Source organism: Mycetomoellerius zeteki, unplaced genomic scaffold (genome assembly GCF_001594055.1).
Source record: "Mycetomoellerius zeteki isolate Tzet28-1 unplaced genomic scaffold, Tzet1.0 scaffold70, whole genome shotgun sequence".
Lineage (NCBI taxonomy): Eukaryota > Metazoa > Arthropoda > Insecta > Hymenoptera > Formicidae > Mycetomoellerius > Mycetomoellerius zeteki.
In genome coordinates, this window is record NW_017257720.1 from 1,984,600 (window position 1) to 2,004,038 (window position 19,439).

The following is a 19,439-nucleotide window of genomic DNA, read 5'->3' on the forward strand; positions in this document are numbered from 1 at the left end:
ATAAAAGTGATAAAATTTAGGAAAATATTTAAGGATCATAACGAGTAGATATTCTAATTGCGCCTTGTGCTGTCTGCGCGGAATGTCTGGTTCTATCTCGTAAAGGCGTATCTTTGGTATATCTGGATGACATCCGTGCGAACTCATGCGATATCTCATCCATTGGATGTTTTTCTTCTAACGTTTCGTGCATTGGTATATTAGTATTCCTGGAACGTCGTGATTTCATTGAATATAAAGCTGAGGGTGGAATTTCACAAGGCCTTATATTTCCTTCAAAATGATGTTTCGGCTTACAATGGCTGCACCAAGATTGATCGAGTATCTCTGCATCATCGCCTGAAAAAAGTAAGAAAATTCAAGAATAATATAAACATTAATATTTATACAAAAATTTAATGATGAATTCAAGGTAATGAATATAAAAATAAATTTAAAAATTAATTAAAAAAGGTAATGATTTTGATTATTTATTAATAAGTAATTACAGTTTATTGTTAATATTACTGTACTTTTTTAAATGTTGCTTGCTTACCAAAACGAGTCGAAAAATTAGGATTATCCTGGAACCTACAATTATTCCTTCTTGAAGTTGATGGTTTCCTGGTTGAGATAGTACCGCAACGGCTACACTTTCTCCTATCAGCAAGTTCTGCCTCCGTAAATGACTTTATTTCTGGTCTTGTCCGTGCTCGGCGACTCGGTTGAGTTAGCGAGGCCATTGTGTCATATTGATCTGTTGAACTCCTTTGCGGAATCCAATTTTGATGATAGCCCATAGATAATCTTCGAGGAGAATTTTTTATTGCTTGAGCCGTATATAGATCTTCTTCCGACAACGTTTCATGGATATCATGCTCATGTGCGTTGTGGTAGTACCTAATCATACAGGCACCTCGCAGAAATTTGACGTATCGATGATAGAATATGTATGATTAAAGAGAATATCAAACCAAAAGCATAATGCAGATAATTTATCATTAAGCTGTTTAATTACAATGTATTCTGTTTAACGTGCGTTTATGTCTCTAATTTCTAGCGATTCATGTTACTTTGTCATGCACAATCCATTTAGTTCTTCATTAGCTTTGAATGGACTGTCCACGCAATAGTGCGATTAAACTAGCATAAATTGAGGAATAATTAGAATTAACTAAATTAGATGAAGCAAGAGAGAGAGCATAGTAAAATATATTTTTATAAGTTTCTGATCTTAGTAAATATAGATAATAAGAAATTATATTTTCTCTAATTAAAAACATTAAACTCATCGGTTATAAAATAAATAATTTTGTAAAACAACTTTTCGTGTTTAAGAATTTATATTACAAACCTTGTTGGTAAATGATAAGCTGGATACAGTTTTGGTACTTGTTGAGAATAACGAATTCTATGTAAATCTTGTTGCTGATTAATCATTCGCATTCGCTGTGCTCGCAACAATGCATCTTTCTTAACTGCATTGCGTTGTATAGCTTGTGTTTCGGCAGGTGCATCAGATTCTTCATCTATTTCATCATCTGCTTCCTGCTCATCGTACTCCTTATTGATGGACTCCTCGACTCTTTTGTCATTTCGAAGAGATCGATTATTCTCCGCTGTAGGAACATTTTATTTTAAGAAATTAAATGCAGTCTCAATAATTATGACTCTTTTAATCATTTTGAATATATATCTAAATATTCTATAAATAAATATAGCTTATTTTATTAAAAAAACGTATTTTTTTCCCAATATTATTTCTCAATGTTATTATTAATCTCTTTTGTGTTTCTTCCATCTTTTGTCTGTTTATAAATGTAATAATAATTAAAATTGCTTAGATCAGTTCTTTCATATTCTTTAAAAAATATGTTTGAACTATTAATAATATATTATGGATTTATTAATATTTTCTTACCAATAATTTTTTAAACGTAATGGAGTTTTATGTAAAAAAAAAAAAGATAAATTAAATAACATTTACATTTTATACCTTCCTCTTCAGCATCTTCTTCTAAATTATCTTCCGTAAAATTTCCTAGTTCGTCATCGATGTATTCTGTATTATTCTCATCTTCTTGTTGAGTCTTATACCGATCTTTGTTTATGACATCAACATTATCAATACGATCTTTATTTCTAGCAGATTTCGTAGTAATCTGTTGGTATCGCTGTGGTACTTCCGCGTGAAGAGCAGAAGATTGTTTCGGATGTGTTGAGTATGGATAAGCGTTATGTTTTAAAGTCTTGTAAGAATTTGCAGAAGAATAATAGTTCACCGATTCTGGCATAGGACTTTGTTGACGTCTAAAAATCATGAAACTGCATTTGATTCACTTTTATAAGATTTTATCTATTTATGAGAGATATTGAATTTTTTTCCTGGCGTTATATGCCAAAAAGAGTTAAAATTATACTTTTGATAAAGTTATGCATTTAAGTTCAAAATTTAACATAAATTTAAGTATTAAATCTTTGAATAATGTATGAGTTATATTCGTTGCAAAAATTTTTAATTAAATATTTTCAATATGTATGTAAAAGGATTTATATGGGACATTTCTTTAAGTTTTGTCATTTATTAAAAATTACCTGGCACTCTTATCAAGGGTATCTTGATTGCTTCTTTGTGTATATTTCCAATATGCATCAGATGGAACTCTACCATTAATGGTTTGATTAGCAGACCACGTAGATGTATGTGGTGAAATGTACTTTGTCTTAGATCTTCCAATTTGCTCCATTCTCATCAGAAAGCTTGTATAGATATTTAAACGTTGTCAAAAATGAACTTTTACATTTGTAATTTCTTAATTCTCAAACATTTTATTCCACCTTCTTCAAATTTTGTTCCTCATTGTTTATTATATTTCTATTTTCACTGTTTGCTTTTGGCACAATTCTTTATTATTATTTTATATATTCTGTTTGTTTAAATTTTGCTCAAGTAATTTGCACTTCTAATCATAGCAATTTGCTGATCACGAATATTTTTACAATTTTTTAAGGACACGATAAATCTTGTCATATTTATCGTATAATATAATATGTCGTATCGGTTTATTTTGGCAATTTTATAAGCTAAAGTATGAAAGAAATGTTTTAAGAAATAGGAAACTCACTTTAGCACAATCTATAATATTAATATCTTTTTGTAATATACAGTTCTCTTCGTCACAATTTGTAATATAATTTCTTCAAAGAACGCTTGAATTTTATGGTGCAATATTAAGAGCTGGCAAGATGATTAGCACAGAGATGAGAGTGACAAAAGAAAGATGTGACGTGGATATTTTACAAGAAGTTATATAAAATTATACTTCTTCAGGAGATTGACAATTGCACGTTCGAAATTTCATCTGCAACTACATCCGCGTAGAATAACTTCTCGGCTTCCTAGGATAACGAAATGAAAAGGATAGAGCGGCGTAGTTAAAGAAGAAGGAACAAGGTGACAGTCACGATCTAGGAACGCATAGATCGTGATTTTCTGTTTCACCATTTGTCAGTTTCGTTGCTGTCTTCGTGTTCCAGCGAAGAATTCAACGTGCGCTGGAACTCGTGCACTCTTTGACTTTGTTGCTCGTGATGCAACTTTCGCCACTTTATGCGACGATTTTGGAACCAGACTTTAACTTGGGCCTCAGTCAGTCGAAGTGCGTGAGCCAAGTACAATCTTTCGGGGCCCACCATGTATTGTTGACGTGCAAATTCACCTTCCAGTCGTTCCAATTGTTCCGCTGTAAAAATTGTTCGTACCCTCTTCACTTTGCCTCCTCCACCAGAACCAGAACTCGAACTGCTGTTCTTTGTTGAGCTTTCCTGACCTGAGAAAATAGCAAGCAAACGTATAGAATAACAAGGAACATTTAATTACATCCTCTGTAACAAAAGTTAAACAATAATAAAGCTAGTAAAAAACTATACTAAAATGCAATATATGCATTTTAATATAATCTTACATTATACTGTGTCTTTTTTAATATAATTACTCGCGTGCTATGTTTCTGTATCCGAATATTATATCTCAATTTTTATTGTTCTTTTTAATGATTTACAATTAAGTAAAGATGGATAATATTTATACACCTTTTAGATAAAAACATGTAAAAATTGTTTTTAAATTATGAAATAATTTGTGCTAAATATGATAACGTGTAAACAGAGCATTCATACATTTAATAAATTTATAAATCTAAGGTGTCCTGGACACCCAACGTGAGTAATAAAAGAGTATGTAATAAGGTTAAGTTGCACATGTGCATTTGAGCATAATCCATTAAGAAATTCGCGAAGATATATTATGTAGATATCTTAGAAGATTTTACAAAAAAAATATCATACCTGTATTTGAAATAAAGAAATTTTGAATACTATTGCTTTCTTTTCGACGTTGAAAATTTAGATATTTGACACGTTCATTCTAGTAGAAACTAATAAATTTATCTGAAGTTAGTTATACGCTTTCGATTATCATACAGTACATATAATAGCACATTTCAATTGTTTCTTATTCAATTAAATAATACATATATTGCACATAGTAGTCTGTTAAAATGTTAAATGCATTTCTTGTATTTGGAGCAAAATATTATCGTTTTTTTACAAGTTTCAATTTTTTAAAATATTTTTGTTTAAAAATAATTTTATTTTGACTTTTAATTATAATTACTTTCTTAATTGCGATTCTAATTTTAATAATTAAAGCTTTGAGTTTTATATAAAAATAATATCTACTAATACTATTATAGTTTAGTAGTTAGTACTATTATAGATATAATATACTATAGAAATAATATATTATAGAAATAATATATTATAGAAATAATAATTTCTACTAATATTTATTTATTTACAATAAGTAAATTTAAATGTTTAATTTTCTTTGAAATATTTGAAACATTTTTTTCTTACATGCTTACTTTATAACATAGAATATTTTTATTATATAGTAACTAATAAATATTATGACAAATAAGTAATATCCTATAAGAATTTAATGTGCGTTATAAGGATTAATTAAATAATTCCAAAAATATACTGCTTCAACATTGCGTAAGAAGAAATTATTCAGTAATTAATTGTAATTTGAATTTCTGTGTATCTCTCGTTTTTTATTTAATGAGGCTGTACAGACGAAAAAGGTATAATTAATAACAGTCAGAATTAACAGATAAATTAACACAAATAATTAATAGAAAATATATTCTAAATACCCTGGTGTTTTCTGTATTGTTGCTGTTGATTTCGTTTTTCTCGCTGATTGTTCCTTAAGCCCAAGATCGCGTCGATGGTGAAGGACTTCGCTTGTTGCTGTTGCTGTTGTTGAGAATGTTGCATATGCGTAATCGAATGCGGATGCGGCACTTGCGTTGACAAATTTTGCGCGGATAGTTCTGTACCAAGTAGATGCGAGCGTCTCATACGCTCCAAAGCTATAGCTTCAAGATCGGGATTCCTCGGTTGTACTTGCAAGTTCCTAAATTCCTTGTGATTTAACATGCTCGAATTTTCTAGTAAATCAGCACCACCACGCAATCTTTCAATGGTCAAACTGCTAATGTGAGTATCCCTCATTCTATCTAGGGAAAAATTGAACTCTTTCATGCGATCGAGATTGTAGTTCTTGAGCAGACCGAAGTCCTTTATTTCCTTTTCTACCACGAAGTTAAGATCCTTGCTATACCTATCTAAGGAAGATAACGACGCATGGGGACTCCTTTGTTTCGTCTCGCGCAAATTAAACAGCACGTTTTTAGCGCTGGAATTTTTTGGTCTGCAAAGCGTTGCGGCATCAGTCGATTCCTCATTCTCGTTCAATCTTTCCAACGGATAATTAATTTCAGTCAAATTATTAGCGGAGTAACCGAAATCTTTGGCTTTATTTAACGTCATAGTCAAATTTCTGGTCGGGTTTTCGCATGGAAATTCATTGAATCGGAGAGACGTCCTATCGCCACCTTCAAGACTAAGATGAAAATCTTTCGGTTCCGTCGATGTATCTTCTTTAGTTTTATCAATAGACAGATTCAACTCTTTGATGCGCTCATAACTTTGAAAAGCTCTTAATTGAGATTCCGAATGGCTGCTGTCACTTATGCAATCCGATAAATCTTCCGCCGTTAGTCTACCCGACGGATCACTCGTCTCCATTTTTAAATGTTTTTGAAACTGTTATTTTACTTCAATATTTTCTTGATAATATGTTTCGATCATATAGCCACAGTTAGCATTAAACGTTTATTAATGTTTTTCGTTACTTAACACAAATGTTAATTTGAATTTGACTTCAAAGAATACAATCAAATTCGATAAAGAATCACACAAAAAAATTCGAGTTTTTTTTAGAATGTTTAGAATATGTTGCATAAACATTTATCACAAATTCTTTCTGTAGAAATGGCGGTCGATTAAATGTATCCAATTAATTTTTCTTCTTCACCATGGTCATCAATTATTCACTGTCAGAGTTATAATCAGAAATAGTAATTTATCACGTATTTTTCATTAAACAGATTGTACCATTTTTTAGTCACATTAACTTGCCATTCATAAATCTTCAAAACACACAATGTCAAAATCGAAAGTCATTAGATTATCATCACAGCAATGTTTATTATCGATTAATTATTATCCCATCATAAACAACAAATTCGCGCACTGTCACAATTTTTGCAGATTCATTGAATAACTGTAAGTTGTTCAGATTGTCAAATGGTGAATAAATTGATGAATAAATACAAACGAAACGGAAATAAAAGCAAAGAAGTGGCAAAAGTACGAGAAGAAACAGTAGCAGTATTCGGAAGACCGAACTACGAAGGCGCCTTCGACGAAGTATGATCGGACCGCGTTGGCGCTCTGCAGCATCCAAGGATAATGATGTCAAGCACGAGGATCACCGCTATCGGATAGGGTTGGCCAACGGGACCAAGGATATCCAGCTAATGATCCCGTACGTGACGAGGAGGGTATTCACCCGCCGCCTCGTAACCCTCCTTGCCCGCCCGCCATCCCTAACAATCAGTCGACCGTTATGTTTCACCTCCGCAACCCCCAAATGGACCGCAGGATACCCCCTCGTACGGTCAATATTTTTTCATTCGACGAGAGAAGGCCGGGGCGCACGTCGTCGCCGAATCCTGGTTGGTCGGATTCTGCCATCACCCCGTGTCCAGGACACGCCTACCGCGAACATCGTGGGGGTTATTTGCGGGGAGTCTGTTACTTTTTTCTACCCTCTATCTCGAGCTATCCAGCCAGCATCCACCTCCGTCGACTCACAACCCGTTCTTCCTCACCGTCGTTCTGCGAAAACCTCCTCCGTCCCACCTAGCAGGCACCCATTAATAAGCTTTCGCCTAGACCAACTAGCTTACTTGAAGATGCTGATACCGACACCAAGCTTCTCAGAAAGCCGTATCTGTGGAGACGAAGATGAGCGCGTGCGTGAACGTAGTTAGCGCCTTGCTTCGGCCGCTCGTCAGCGATGTCATCCGCGTCCAAGACCTTCCGGTAATTAGGTCCTAATGATGATGAGGTAGTTTAATTTTGTTCGGATGATCTTTCTTATCTCGTCTTGGATTGAGATAGTCTTTAACATCGAAGAGTTCACTCGCTATGGATTATTGGGAGGAATTTCGCGCAATTTATCTTACGAAATTTCGCGCTGACTCGGGGAATTCTTGAGCTAATTACACAAAGATGGTAATATTATAATGAACATAAATTAATTATAAAAAACTGTTATCAAAAGAAGATGTTTAGAATATTGTTGACATATTTTTCGAAATATTTATAGATAGAATTTTTGCACGTAAGGTATATCTACATTTATTACACGAAATAAAAATAAATCTTTGTTTTCGTAATTTATTTTTACTTATTAGAAATATAATTGATAAAAATTATGTTTAAAGATATATTATTATGAGAAACATTTACTTTCCTTTTTATAGTAAAGAATTGAATTCTAAAATATTAATGTAAAAAAAAATATATAATTTTCAAACACACACACACACACACACACACACATCAGTAAAGAGAAAAAAAATTGCTAACTATAATGCATATATTTGTCTACAGTTTTTATATAACTAAATTAAGACTAAAACAGTGACCATCGTTATTAATATATTCTAAAGATGTCGAGGTAAATAAGTCCTCCTTAATTGCTTCATGCCAATCTGAAACTTCATCCACAATCCCCTCATTAGACGTTGACGGGTACGCGGGAATTTCAGTACCTTGGAAAACCTCTAAGGAGGTTACACTCGAGGGCAAGAGCTTAATTATGTCGAGGTTTTACATCATATCGACTTCATGCACGCACAGCCTTATCTTTTTGTTAATGACAACAAATATCATCTTAATAATATACGGTGCTTTAAAGTGAAAGAGAAGAACTGATTTAACCGAATTAAAAAAATTTTATGTTAATTATATTTTTCTTGCAATCCGTCATTGTGACTAATATAGTATAGTACAAGAGAGTAAAATCTTTTTGGATATTTCATAATTACACAATATTTTTAACATGTATTTCTCTATGTGAAAACTATATTTTCACGCATATAAAAAATGTTGCAGAGTTCTACTTGTAATATCTAAATATACAATATAATGCGTGTTATTAATAAATTCACGTATTTCAACTTTTATAATGTACCCATACGCACGAATAACATCTCTAATAAAAGTTTTACGCTCGAAAAGCCATTATGAAGTTAAGATTGAGCTATAAATTTAAAATTTACACACAACTTTAAGCTATTCTCTATTTTACAAACAGTTCATAATTGCATCGTATATTTCTTATTACGTAAACTTTGCTATAAATTGCTTTACTATAAGGGATCATTGTAGCACCGATAATCTAATCCTTTTAGTTCCAAATTTTTATTTATCAAATAAAGAATCTAAATCTTCTGTGAATTGTTATATCATGCATATATATTTTTACATTTGTATATTTTAAGTTAAATTAAAAGAATTATAGAGAGAGTTAAAAGATTTTTTAATTATTTTGCTAAAATGTAAATAACTATATTTATATGTTTTTATATAAACATTTATATATATATAAAAACATATTTACATGCATAAAGAAATTTGTTGTTTAGTAACAATTTATTCATATTTTACGCAATTCATATAGTGATTTCTTTTGAAAAATAAAAATTACATATACGTAAAATTTTTAGAAAAGAAAGAACTTGTGCATCGTTAAGTTAATTTCTTCGCTGTCTTATTTTCACAATGCGTGCTAGTCTGATAATGATCAGTTTTTAGATAGTATATGTATGTGTGTGTGTGCGCGCGAGGGAAGACAGAAGCAGGGTCGAGTGAAATTGGCGACAAATGAATAAATTAAATGGTAGCTCGTACCGTAGTGGGGGTCCAAAAGAATTTCTATTGAAGCTCGATACCCACCCTCTTGATCGCCGCCCAAATGACTTGCGACTCACCCTTATTACGGCCTGAAATTTATCACGGAAATTTCGTGGAGTATTTTACCCGGATAATTGCTCCGCTTTATAAGAGCTACCCTTACGAGCCAATATTATAAGACAAAGAAGATCTCAGGCAAAACTTCTATTCACTTTAACAAAATTAGTTCGATATGCAGATAGATTAAACAAATCTTTGATAAAACAAATCAAACCAACAAGATCTTTTTAATTCTTTATTTTACAACATAGTTTCTATTAAAGTACTTTTAAAAAACATCTATATATTTTTTATGCAAATTTTGAACTGATAAGAAGATTTACAAATAAAGGGAAAAAATTATCCATTTATTTATATTATGCGATAGATAAACTGATTGATTTCAGAAATATTCAAATTAAAGAATTAAAATCAAGGAGTCCAATTAAACACAGTTGATATTGTATAAGCAATGTACAAATCCAATCGATTTTACATTGCATTAATGATTTCAAAAATCACATTGTACATTCTTAAATGTCATTATTCTAGTCATGACTAAATTTGACTGTCGCATCCATGAATCTATAAAATTAACGATGTTTGCATCAATCATTGATCGGTTCAATAAATCTACCAACTGCGGAAACTAACCGAATTTACAATACCTGCTGATCGTGGCATGGAGAGGATCATTAACTAACTAAATATCAATTTCGATGGTAAATAGTAGCCACGCTATCTATTGTTCTCAAATTGAATCCGTATCAAGAATGATCTGCAACCATGCAATCGCTGCCGCACAGGCGTGGACGCACGTATAAAATTCACGAGCGCATAATGCCATACGCATCCCCTTTCCATCCTTCCACCCTGAACAGCCCAGGAACGTAGGTATTGCGATCGACACATACAAAGCAGTCTCTCCCTTCCTGGACTCTACAGCATTCTGTTGCCTTACAACCAACGCTACTATCCTCCCTGGTCCCTCTTCACCGCCTTGGTTACCCTTGCTGCCTCCTCCTCTACCTCCTCCTCATCTTCCTCCTCTGGCTTTCATTCCACATGCGATATTAAAGCCAAGGCAATTAGCGGTGGGGGTTGTTGCGAGGGACGGCGAGGGAGTGCGACAGTTTCAGCCGGGTTTCGTAGTCATCCGCCTGGTGGGGCTGTCTCGGATATGATTGGCTGTCAGCAGGGGTTAATCCCTGGGCCCGGCCACACCCCGGCATGTCTCAATCCACCCCCATGAATCCGACCGACCGAGCTTTCCGCCCGGAATCCACTGAAAACGAGGGTGAAAACGCAAGCGGCAAGGATATACCGGATGTTTCCAGAGCGCGAGATGGGTCAAACTCCTTAAGCGTGAAGGAGATAATTTCGGACAGATGATAGCGTCATCGAGCAAGAAAGACGGTAAGCGTGTGCTCGTTTTTAATGATGTAGTAGTTAACGTTTCATTACGTGGATGAAAATTATGCGCTGGTTTACGAAGAACAGCGTGAGAGGACAATGAGAGAATTGTTCGTTCTAAACATATTTAGAAACGTGAATAGATCAATAATTAGACATCTCAAAATTATTTGAATGACTAATTATTATAATTCTCACACATAATGCGCTTTATATGAAATATAAAATATGAAAAGTTTACATATTCTTAAAAATGAAATTTTTATTGAAATAATATTGGTAACGATTATCTGGCATCCAAATAAAAAAAAATTTTCTCAACAATAGAAAATTATTTTAAAAACATAAGAAATTTTTAAAAAATTTACAATAATTTAATACTTATAACTCCAAATCATCAATAACTATATTCCGCATATCATACAAAAAAACATTTTAATTAATGAGTCAACAGTCAATATATATGCGATATAATTCTTCAACCTCAATTAATCCTCCGTTTCGATTACTGTTATTATTACTAATTATTGTTGTAATTGTTTTTATGATATAAATCACAAAATTGCATAACGAATATTTGTAACATTAGATGAGAGAAAATAAAAGGAAGTTTCAAACTTTCATCAACTAAAAGGGTCGTAATAAAAATTTTACCAGATAAAATAAAAAAAAAGAAAATCTAGAAAGTATAAAACTTGATATGAGAAGATAAAGAGATGATAGAAAATGTAGCAATACAGCAAATTATAAATAAAAACTTTTTTGTGAAATTAAATACGTTACCTAATTAATTATCATATTACTATCTATTAACATGTGTTTATGTCAAGTAAAATTATCTGTTCCGTTATAATATTAGTTTTATTACTAATTACGCTATAATACTAGTTAATTTTACTAATACTATTTTTATTGGTTAATTATTTTTAATACAAAATATATTATAAAATTTTTAAAAAAACATAAAAAAACATTATATTTTATTTTCATAATATTATATTTTCATTTACAGTACTAAGTGATTTTATCAAAAAGTATTTATGTTTCTAAATTGTCCATAACTGATGACTACGACGTTTTTTGTTACGTTCGAGATCAGCGATTAACTTCTGTATACTAACGCGCACTACACGAGTAATTATCGTTCTACACAGTTGCGGACTTCATATTTCTGCATAAGCTCAATGCTTTACGTTGTCAGTATCCATACATTTGCGTGACGGGTAAGATCAATTTTCTGACATTCATGTTTCTCTATTGACAGTGCAGAATACTGCAAGATTGTAGTGGAAAACTCCTTGTTCCGCGATCAGATATCATCCATCAAATGCTTTCTTGGATTCCATGGAGACGTACCGAAAATAACGAAGAACAAAATTATGTCAGAAGACGTCAAAATCCACCGACAAAATCGATGCGAGCATTACTAGCTCTGTCCAGCATTGAGTAAGTATTACCTTGAAGTTTTTTAAATCATATCTTATTAAAATATTAAGAAATTATATATGAATTCACAATTATCAGAATAAAAAGTAAATTAAATTTTTTTAATAATTAAATTAAATTGTTTTTATTTATTGCTTGCTAGAAAAAATATAATTCATAAACTAATAGTAGTACTGAATATTTAGATTGCTTATACATTATATTGTATGTTATATGTGTGGGTTGACTTTTACGGAGTCAAGTAAGGTTAATTAAATTTCTCCGTAACAGCGATATGCGAACCTGTATTTAACTTGTAGTTCCATGAACATAATTAGTATTTATTTTCTCCGAAATACTCTTTGGCGTATTATAATATTATTTCAATGTCTTTACACGACAATACAGATAACATTATCATATACTGAAGCTAAGATATTATTACTGTGTTTCCTTTTATTAAATAAAATAAATTTGTAATAATATTTATCTATATCACTGAAAAAAGAATGCTTAATTTAAAAATATTAAAATATTGTATTCTTCTCCATTTTTTAAACACTTAAAGATGTTTTAGTTTTAAACTTTTTCAATAGAAAACACTATGTGTTTTAAATCCAAACACGTAGTGTTTTGTCTATTGAAAAAGTTTAAAACTATCTTTAAGTGTTTAAAAAATAGAGGCAGGAATAAAACATATTTCTTTTTACAGTGATATTATGTACAATAATTTATTTTCACAGATTTGATATTTGATGAAAAAGAATTATTATGTTTATAACAAATATCAATTTGCAATAGTAAAAATGATCTATTTAATTAAATAAAATTAGTAAATAACTCTTTGTTTATTATTGTAATATCTATCCAGAAAATATCTAACATAAATATGTTGTAAAATATGTATAAATAATTTAACAAACACAAATCACACATGAAAAACAAGTTATATGGTAACAATATAAATAAGTACATGCATTAATTATATTTAAAAATGTAAAATAAAACAAATTATTCTATTTGAAAAATATGTAATACGTACTTACACATGTAAATGTTCTAATCTAATAATCGCACGGAATGTTGCCATGCAATTTGATATTCAAATGACTAGTAATTATCTAACATACGATTCATATATGAAAATAAAATATAATTGATCTTGTTATTTGCAAGTAACAACGTAGGCTAGTAATTAAATAAAATTAACGGTATAATTGTCAAATTATTGAATCTATTGCACAGATTTATTTCTACAATCCTTACATTTAAGAAGTAATATACGTGCGTGTAAATACAAAAAACTGAGAATTAAACATGAAATTATGAATTAAAATAAGATATATATAGAAAGTATTTATCATATTTTATCATATCTATTTATTTTAATGTCTGCATTGACGTGCTCATAGTCATGCGTAATTGATATGTGACATAAATACCACTAAACCGGAAACTACAATATCATTAGCCTTGGAAACTCCCTTTATCTTTCACGCATATTTCACGGGAACTCCCAGATTTATTTTCAATCTCGCAAATGCATATGTAATATGAAATTAAAAACAACACTCCGATAAACATTATTAATTTCAATAGAATAATTCAACAGTAATATTAATTATCTACGAAATATAATATAATTGCAGCATTGAAATTATATTTAATTCAATTTTTTTATCCCAGTAAAAAACGGATACTATTTATTAATTAACTGATAATACGTATTATATAAAAAAAAAAGATTTTTAGGAAGAATATCCTTGTACAAATTCTGAAATAAAAACTCATAATTTAAAGTAGTACATAATAAAGACTTCTCAATATTTTTCTGCATTAAAAAATTAAAGAATTTAAAGTGACTTGTATACTATTTTAACCTCTTGAGGAATACCGACACATCGTTTAGTTTTACCTAACGTTTGACTGTTTAATAATATACAACATAGTACTATTGAGAACAAATCTTCCGTAGGAAATAGTAAAAATAAAAAGAAATTAAATAGATCCTAGTTTCATATTTGCTTTAACATATTTCAAATAAATAGATTTGAAACATCAAATAAAATAATGTTTTCTGACCTTCAAAAATTTGTCCTTCAAGAAAATAACATCTAATATTTTAATAATATATAATAAATATATTATTATTGCAATATTTTTTAATAAGGTACTTTTTATATATAAGCAGTTATAAAATACATAAAAATATTTAATGTGTAGAAAATAATTTTGCAAAATAAATCGAGTTAAAATTATAATGCAAAATCTAACACAAAAAATATAACAACAAATATATTTTTTACTATTCTACATTAACGAAGAAAAAAAGCGTGAGTAAGTAAACGCGTACACCCCTTCTCTTCGCATACGCGTGCACAATCAGTTGGGATCCCCAGTGAACGTGGATACTTGATGCCATAGAGACTGTTCAGTGCCACTTTTTCCTTCACAAGGGTCGCGTACTAAATGAACGACATTAGTCCAGGACTTTCTAGTTAATAAATCGTAATCATATCGCGTATTTGCAAATTATGTAAAGTAATGTGATAATATTAAGATAAAATCTATTATAAAGTAGTATATGTATGTGAAAATATGTGTAGTTTATGGTTTTATAAAAATTTGTGCTTCAAGAGAAATTCATAATTTGAAGATTTGCAAGGATAAATTCAAAATAATTCACAAATACAGTCATGTTGAGCAATCACGTAAAATTCAAATTTTATTGCAAGAAGCAAAGTCACAGAAAAGATAACAAAACAAATATTGAAGAGATAAAAAAATCGTCTGCAATTTGTGAAAAAGAGTATTCAACCAACAGAAATTTATCGATTATGACTGATAGGCATCTTGAATCGGATGTCACAGACAATGTTTGTCTGCAGCACAAGGAACACATCGATGCTGGAACATCAAATTCTTCCAGTATGAGTTCACAGAACTCGTATGTTCTGATAACATGTGAAGAAGAACCTATTGTTTCGAATGATACAAATTGGGAATTCGTAGACAATCACGATATCACTGAAAGTATACAAAATAATAGTACTAAAAAAAAATATTGTAGTCCCAAATGCAGTAGCGCTTGGTTTCTAAAAATCCGTCGCGAGATTTTTAAGAACTGTCGTAATAAAGTTTATCCTATGCTGTATGTGACGAATGGGTGAGTGAAAAAAAAATTCTTTTATTTTTTCTTAAATAATAAAACTATCGATAATCTTTTTTCTATATAAATTAAATTATTTATAACTACATTATAATTTGATATCAAGTAAAATAAAATATGTATAATAACTACGATAAATATCTTGCCTTGCTAGAAAATAACTTAATAATCATATTGAGATAACAATTACAAAAATAATATAATTACTTTTATCTTAATATGACGCACACAAATATTATAATTATTTTAATAAGTAATTTCAAAGAATTATCTTAATCTCTAATAATAAAACCGCAAGATTTTATACAATAGGATATATACGCATTTCAAATTTATTGCAAGAAACAATGTCGCACAAAAGATAACAAAACAAATATTGTAGAGATAAAAAAAATCGTCTGCAATATGTGAAAAAGAGTATATAACCAAGAGAAATTTATCGATTATGACCGATAAGCGCATTTTGAATTGGACAACACAAAGCATTGATATCCATATTTTGCGGATATAGGATTGTCATACATAGATCACTATTGTGATTCAAGATAACATTATACATGCTACATAAACGTTTAGTAGATTTACTTTTAAATACACATACACGCATACAATTATTATACTATACATAATACGATATTATCATATTTAATACAATAATACATATCACTACATGAAAATCTATTCACAATGCTGATTCGTTCCTGTTATCAATTAGCAATACATCATCATTCCCAGAAGTTTATTATTATCATTAGGGTATATCTCGATCGGAATTAATAGCGCAATATCCGTATGTAAAAGCAGTCTGTCTGTTCACATCTAAATGTGACGGATGTCCCGTTACGATAATGCACTTCTCACGGTCTTTTACGGAGACACTCAATAGTTTGCACGTGGCAGGGGAGTTTAAAGACCCTTAGAAGCGCGAACAGAAAACCTGGCAGAGGTTCGCTTCTCGCAGGGAAACACGCGTGGATGAGTCATACCAGTAAATAGTAGCTTGAAAGTAACAAGCATGCATGCATGACCAAATAAACAGCAAATAGCGGGAGAATACAAGTGCTGTGTGCTGTTGTCTCTATCTCATGATTTTTATCATTTTTATCGTTTATCATATGTATATACCATATATCTATCTATTGTATTATGAGCAAATAAATATAAATTTTTAATAATTTAATTTATTTTATATATATAATTACCGTATCTCGCCGACACGTTTACTTGACGCAAAAAATTATCGTATTTTTTGACAAATTCATAAATATTATTTTTATATGGTTCATGTTAATATTGCGATTGTTAAGATGCAAATGATTTTAAATTGTAAAATAATTTAAAAATCAAATTCTGATATTTTAATGACTTTACGCTAAATATAAAAGAGTTATAAACATTTTATACATGTAATATTACTCGAAAAATCTTTTTTTTGTTCATAACTGACCACCTTTCCATCATATCATTGTAAAAATCTATACATACATTAGCCAGACAAGCGTTATATTTCATATTTAATTTAGTACCATTCTGTTAATTTTTAATGATCAGTATATAAATAACCAAAATCATTAAGAAATATCATTATCACGTAAAACTAAATATTCATTACGTATATTACGTAGTCACGTACACCTTTTATTCAGTATTGCACAGTGAGCGCTACGTGTGCCGCGTGCAGGCGTGCGCGACACTCTTGCACAGCACGTGTATGTAGTGGATTTCCTGCACGCACCGAACCTGAACGCAGGAGGGTTCATGACTCTGTGATTCGATATGCCTTTTGTGCCTATTCTCTCGAAAACATACTTTCAACCTGTGCGGATAAGAACACGAGGCTTTTAGTGGCATGATGTGTCGACAAAGTCGCTTCTCAGTTTTATTCGTGTTTTCATCAGCATGAATACAAAAGAAGAAAAATTGTAAAATATGTAATTTTACTAAACATTATCTATTTACAAACTAAAACTCGTAGCAAATATGATAGAGACATAATAAAATGCTAGTTTCTTAATGTTAATTTCTAAAATAATATTAATTAATTTACAAATCATATTTATTTGTTACACCACTTTAATCAAATCTTCATTTCTTTATTATTAATTTTTAATAGTAAATGAGTAAAGAAATAGAAAAAATTAAAATGTAGAAAGTAATCAGAAGAAATAAAGTCATTAAAACGTGTATTTGCATGTTCGATCATAAATTCATAACAGATTTAATCCATTCTCGATAATAGGAAACTTTGACGTAAACGCCAGCCACTTTTCCACAACCATGACCAAAAGACACAATGCCGTAAATTGTCCTTCTACTAGCCAATGCTCCTCCGGAGTCTCCGAAACAAGCGTCTTTTCCTTGGATTCCGTAACACAAATGATAGTCGTCTTTGATGAGTGTCGCGTATGAAGATGTAATATTAATACAGGTTTCATACGGAACGTGCTGAACGTAAACGCCCATTAGAGATTCAGCATTCTCTTTCTATAAATTATTTTAATTAAATTATATGCTTTTTTTATTTCTTTTAATTTCTAATAATAAATTAATAGATAATAAAAAATTTGAGAAGTGTATCAAAGAGAGAATATAAATATAAAAGGCATCGACGAAAGGCGTTTTTATTTAATAAAAACATTCTATATACATTCTATATACATATATTTGAAATCCTGCAGTTTCAAATTTTGTTGTTTCGATTATCAATAATTTAAACGTTTTGTATTTTTACAATTTATACATGAGTAGGAAATATACAAATAAGCAGTATAAAATGTTTAAAAAAGCACTGCATAAATCGTTACAATTTAACTTACTTACTTTTTTATCATTTATGTATCCCCAACCACAGACTAACAGTTCAAATGGTAATTCGTGGGTCGATCTTGGTAAACGAACTGGCCTGACTGTTCTCGAAAAACGAAATGGTGGTTTCACTTTGAGAAGTACGATGTCGTGATGAAATAATCCCAAGAACCAAGAGCGATATGTATCGTTATATACGTGAATGTTCGTCACTCTATGCACAGATCCGCTTCTATCTATTTTATTAGATCCGGCCCGTACATAATATTGCGACGATTCTGAGAATCTAGAAAATAATAAAGTATTAAAATAAAGCATTAAAATCATTAAAAATAAATTTACTATGCTCAGTTCGTAAGTTCAATTAAATATTAATACTCTAACAAGAATATGTTTAAAGAATTAATAATAACGAATCATGATGTTAAAATCTTATTACAAACAATGAAGAGCAGTAATAGCCCATGTTCTCGATAATATACTGGCGCCGCACAAAAATCCATGTGAATTATGTAAAGACAACTGCAAGTATTATTTTTAGAAAATATTAGCAAATGAATAAATCATATCTATACGTCGACGTACAGTTAAAAAATACTTAACCATAAAAGGTCTATATCTTATGTCGATTGATTGTCCTCCAATAATTTTTGGTTGTGCTGTATATGTTGCATTTCCATCTATTTCTTCTAACAGAAAACCTAGAGTATACATATATGGGGAACATTGTGTAATAGAAATTTAATGTATCTGTAACTGAAAAGTACATTTGTGTACATATGCATGAAATTTAGTATACTTTTCATAAAATTTTACGAAGTTTAATACATTTTTTATTAAACTCTATGCAGATTTGCAGTTTAATGCATGTAAATATTAAATTTAAGTTACTTGTAACTTCATTTTCATTGACAACATTAAATATTACATGTAACAAAAGTAAATTTTTTTTCTTTTTTTTTAAACAGTGTGTATTATATTATAACTTATACATACTTTTATACGATTATAACTAAAGGCATAAATATTTTTTTGTTTTATTGTTAACAGTATTGTATAACGTAAATAATTATTCCTACCGGCAAAATAAAGAACAATGACTGCTCCGCGCATTTTTGCTGACTGTGTCATCATACAATGAGATCTAGCATATGTAAAATGCGACGATCTATTTCGCCGTGGTTGTAAATGTCAGACAAGATATATTTCGCGA

At 30.5% G+C, this 19,439-nt stretch overlaps 4 protein-coding genes across 6 annotated transcripts in view; 1 reads left to right on the top strand and 3 right to left on the bottom strand.

Annotated features, from left to right (window-relative positions):
• Positions 1-4,445, bottom strand: LOC108729066 (uncharacterized). Of its 3 annotated transcripts, XM_018457987.1 has the most exons (8): positions 4,327-4,445; positions 3,699-3,809; positions 3,303-3,378; positions 2,575-2,739; positions 1,976-2,289; positions 1,334-1,598; positions 536-879; positions 1-339 (listed from the first exon to the last, which is right to left on the bottom strand). In XM_018457987.1, the coding sequence occupies exons 4-8, from the start codon at positions 2,730-2,732 to the stop codon at positions 29-31; spliced, it is 1,392 nt and encodes a 463-aa protein (XP_018313489.1). In that variant the 5' UTR covers positions 2,733-2,739; positions 3,303-3,378; positions 3,699-3,809; positions 4,327-4,445; the 3' UTR covers positions 1-28. The 3 variants fall into 3 exon arrangements, with proteins under 3 accessions (XP_018313489.1, XP_018313488.1, XP_018313490.1); XM_018457986.1 differs by lacking the exons at positions 3,303-3,378; positions 4,327-4,445 and adding an exon at positions 4,159-4,189; XM_018457988.1 differs by lacking the exons at positions 3,303-3,378; positions 3,699-3,809; positions 4,327-4,445 and adding an exon at positions 3,105-3,133.
• A 745-nt stretch (positions 4,446-5,190) lies between these two features.
• On the bottom strand, positions 5,191-6,135 carry LOC108729050 (uncharacterized). Its single transcript, XM_018457966.1, has one exon. It carries the CDS (start codon positions 6,133-6,135, stop codon positions 5,191-5,193), a length of 945 nt encoding a protein of 314 aa, XP_018313468.1.
• A 5,982-nt stretch (positions 6,136-12,117) lies between these two features.
• Positions 12,118-19,439, top strand: part of stac (C2 and C2B_Munc13-like domain-containing protein staccato) — a 32,916-nt gene continuing 25,594 nt past the window's right edge. The window contains exon 1 of the mRNA XM_018458089.1: positions 12,118-12,273. Within this exon, the coding sequence (XP_018313591.1) occupies positions 12,155-12,273 (119 nt within the window). The 5' untranslated portion in view covers positions 12,118-12,154. The remainder of the gene's footprint in view (positions 12,274-19,439) is intronic.
• On the bottom strand, positions 17,620-19,339 carry LOC108729127 (trypsin epsilon). The gene is made up of 5 exons (XM_018458094.1): positions 19,306-19,339; positions 18,830-18,927; positions 18,666-18,748; positions 18,238-18,512; positions 17,620-17,901 (listed from the first exon to the last, which is right to left on the bottom strand). Exons 1-5 carry the CDS (start codon positions 19,337-19,339, stop codon positions 17,621-17,623), a joined length of 771 nt encoding a protein of 256 aa, XP_018313596.1. The 3' UTR covers position 17,620.

What these genes read in the sequence shown, in the direction of transcription:
- LOC108729066 (XM_018457986.1), bottom strand. An exon ending in AGAAGATGCTGAAGAGGAAG is followed by an intron (nt 1,599 to 1,975) that starts GTATAAAATGTA and finishes ATGTTCCTACAG; the next exon opens with CGGAGAATAATCGATCTCTT. An exon ending in GCTTATCATTTACCAACAAG is followed by an intron (nt 880 to 1,333) that starts GTTTGTAATATA and finishes CTGTATGATTAG; the next exon opens with GTACTACCACAACGCACATG.
- LOC108729050 (XM_018457966.1), bottom strand. Translation starts at nt 6,135, where the DNA reads ATGGAGACGAGTGATCCGTCGGGTAGACTAACGGCGGAAGATTTATCG.
- LOC108729127 (XM_018458094.1), bottom strand. Translation starts at nt 19,339, where the DNA reads ATGCGCGGAGCAGTCATTGTTCTTTATTTTGCCG. An exon ending in CATTGTTCTTTATTTTGCCG is followed by an intron (nt 18,928 to 19,305) that starts GTAGGAATAATT and finishes TGTATACTCTAG; the next exon opens with GTTTTCTGTTAGAAGAAATA. An exon ending in ATTACTGCTCTTCATTGTTT is followed by an intron (nt 18,513 to 18,665) that starts GTAATAAGATTT and finishes ATTATTTTCTAG; the next exon opens with ATTCTCAGAATCGTCGCAAT.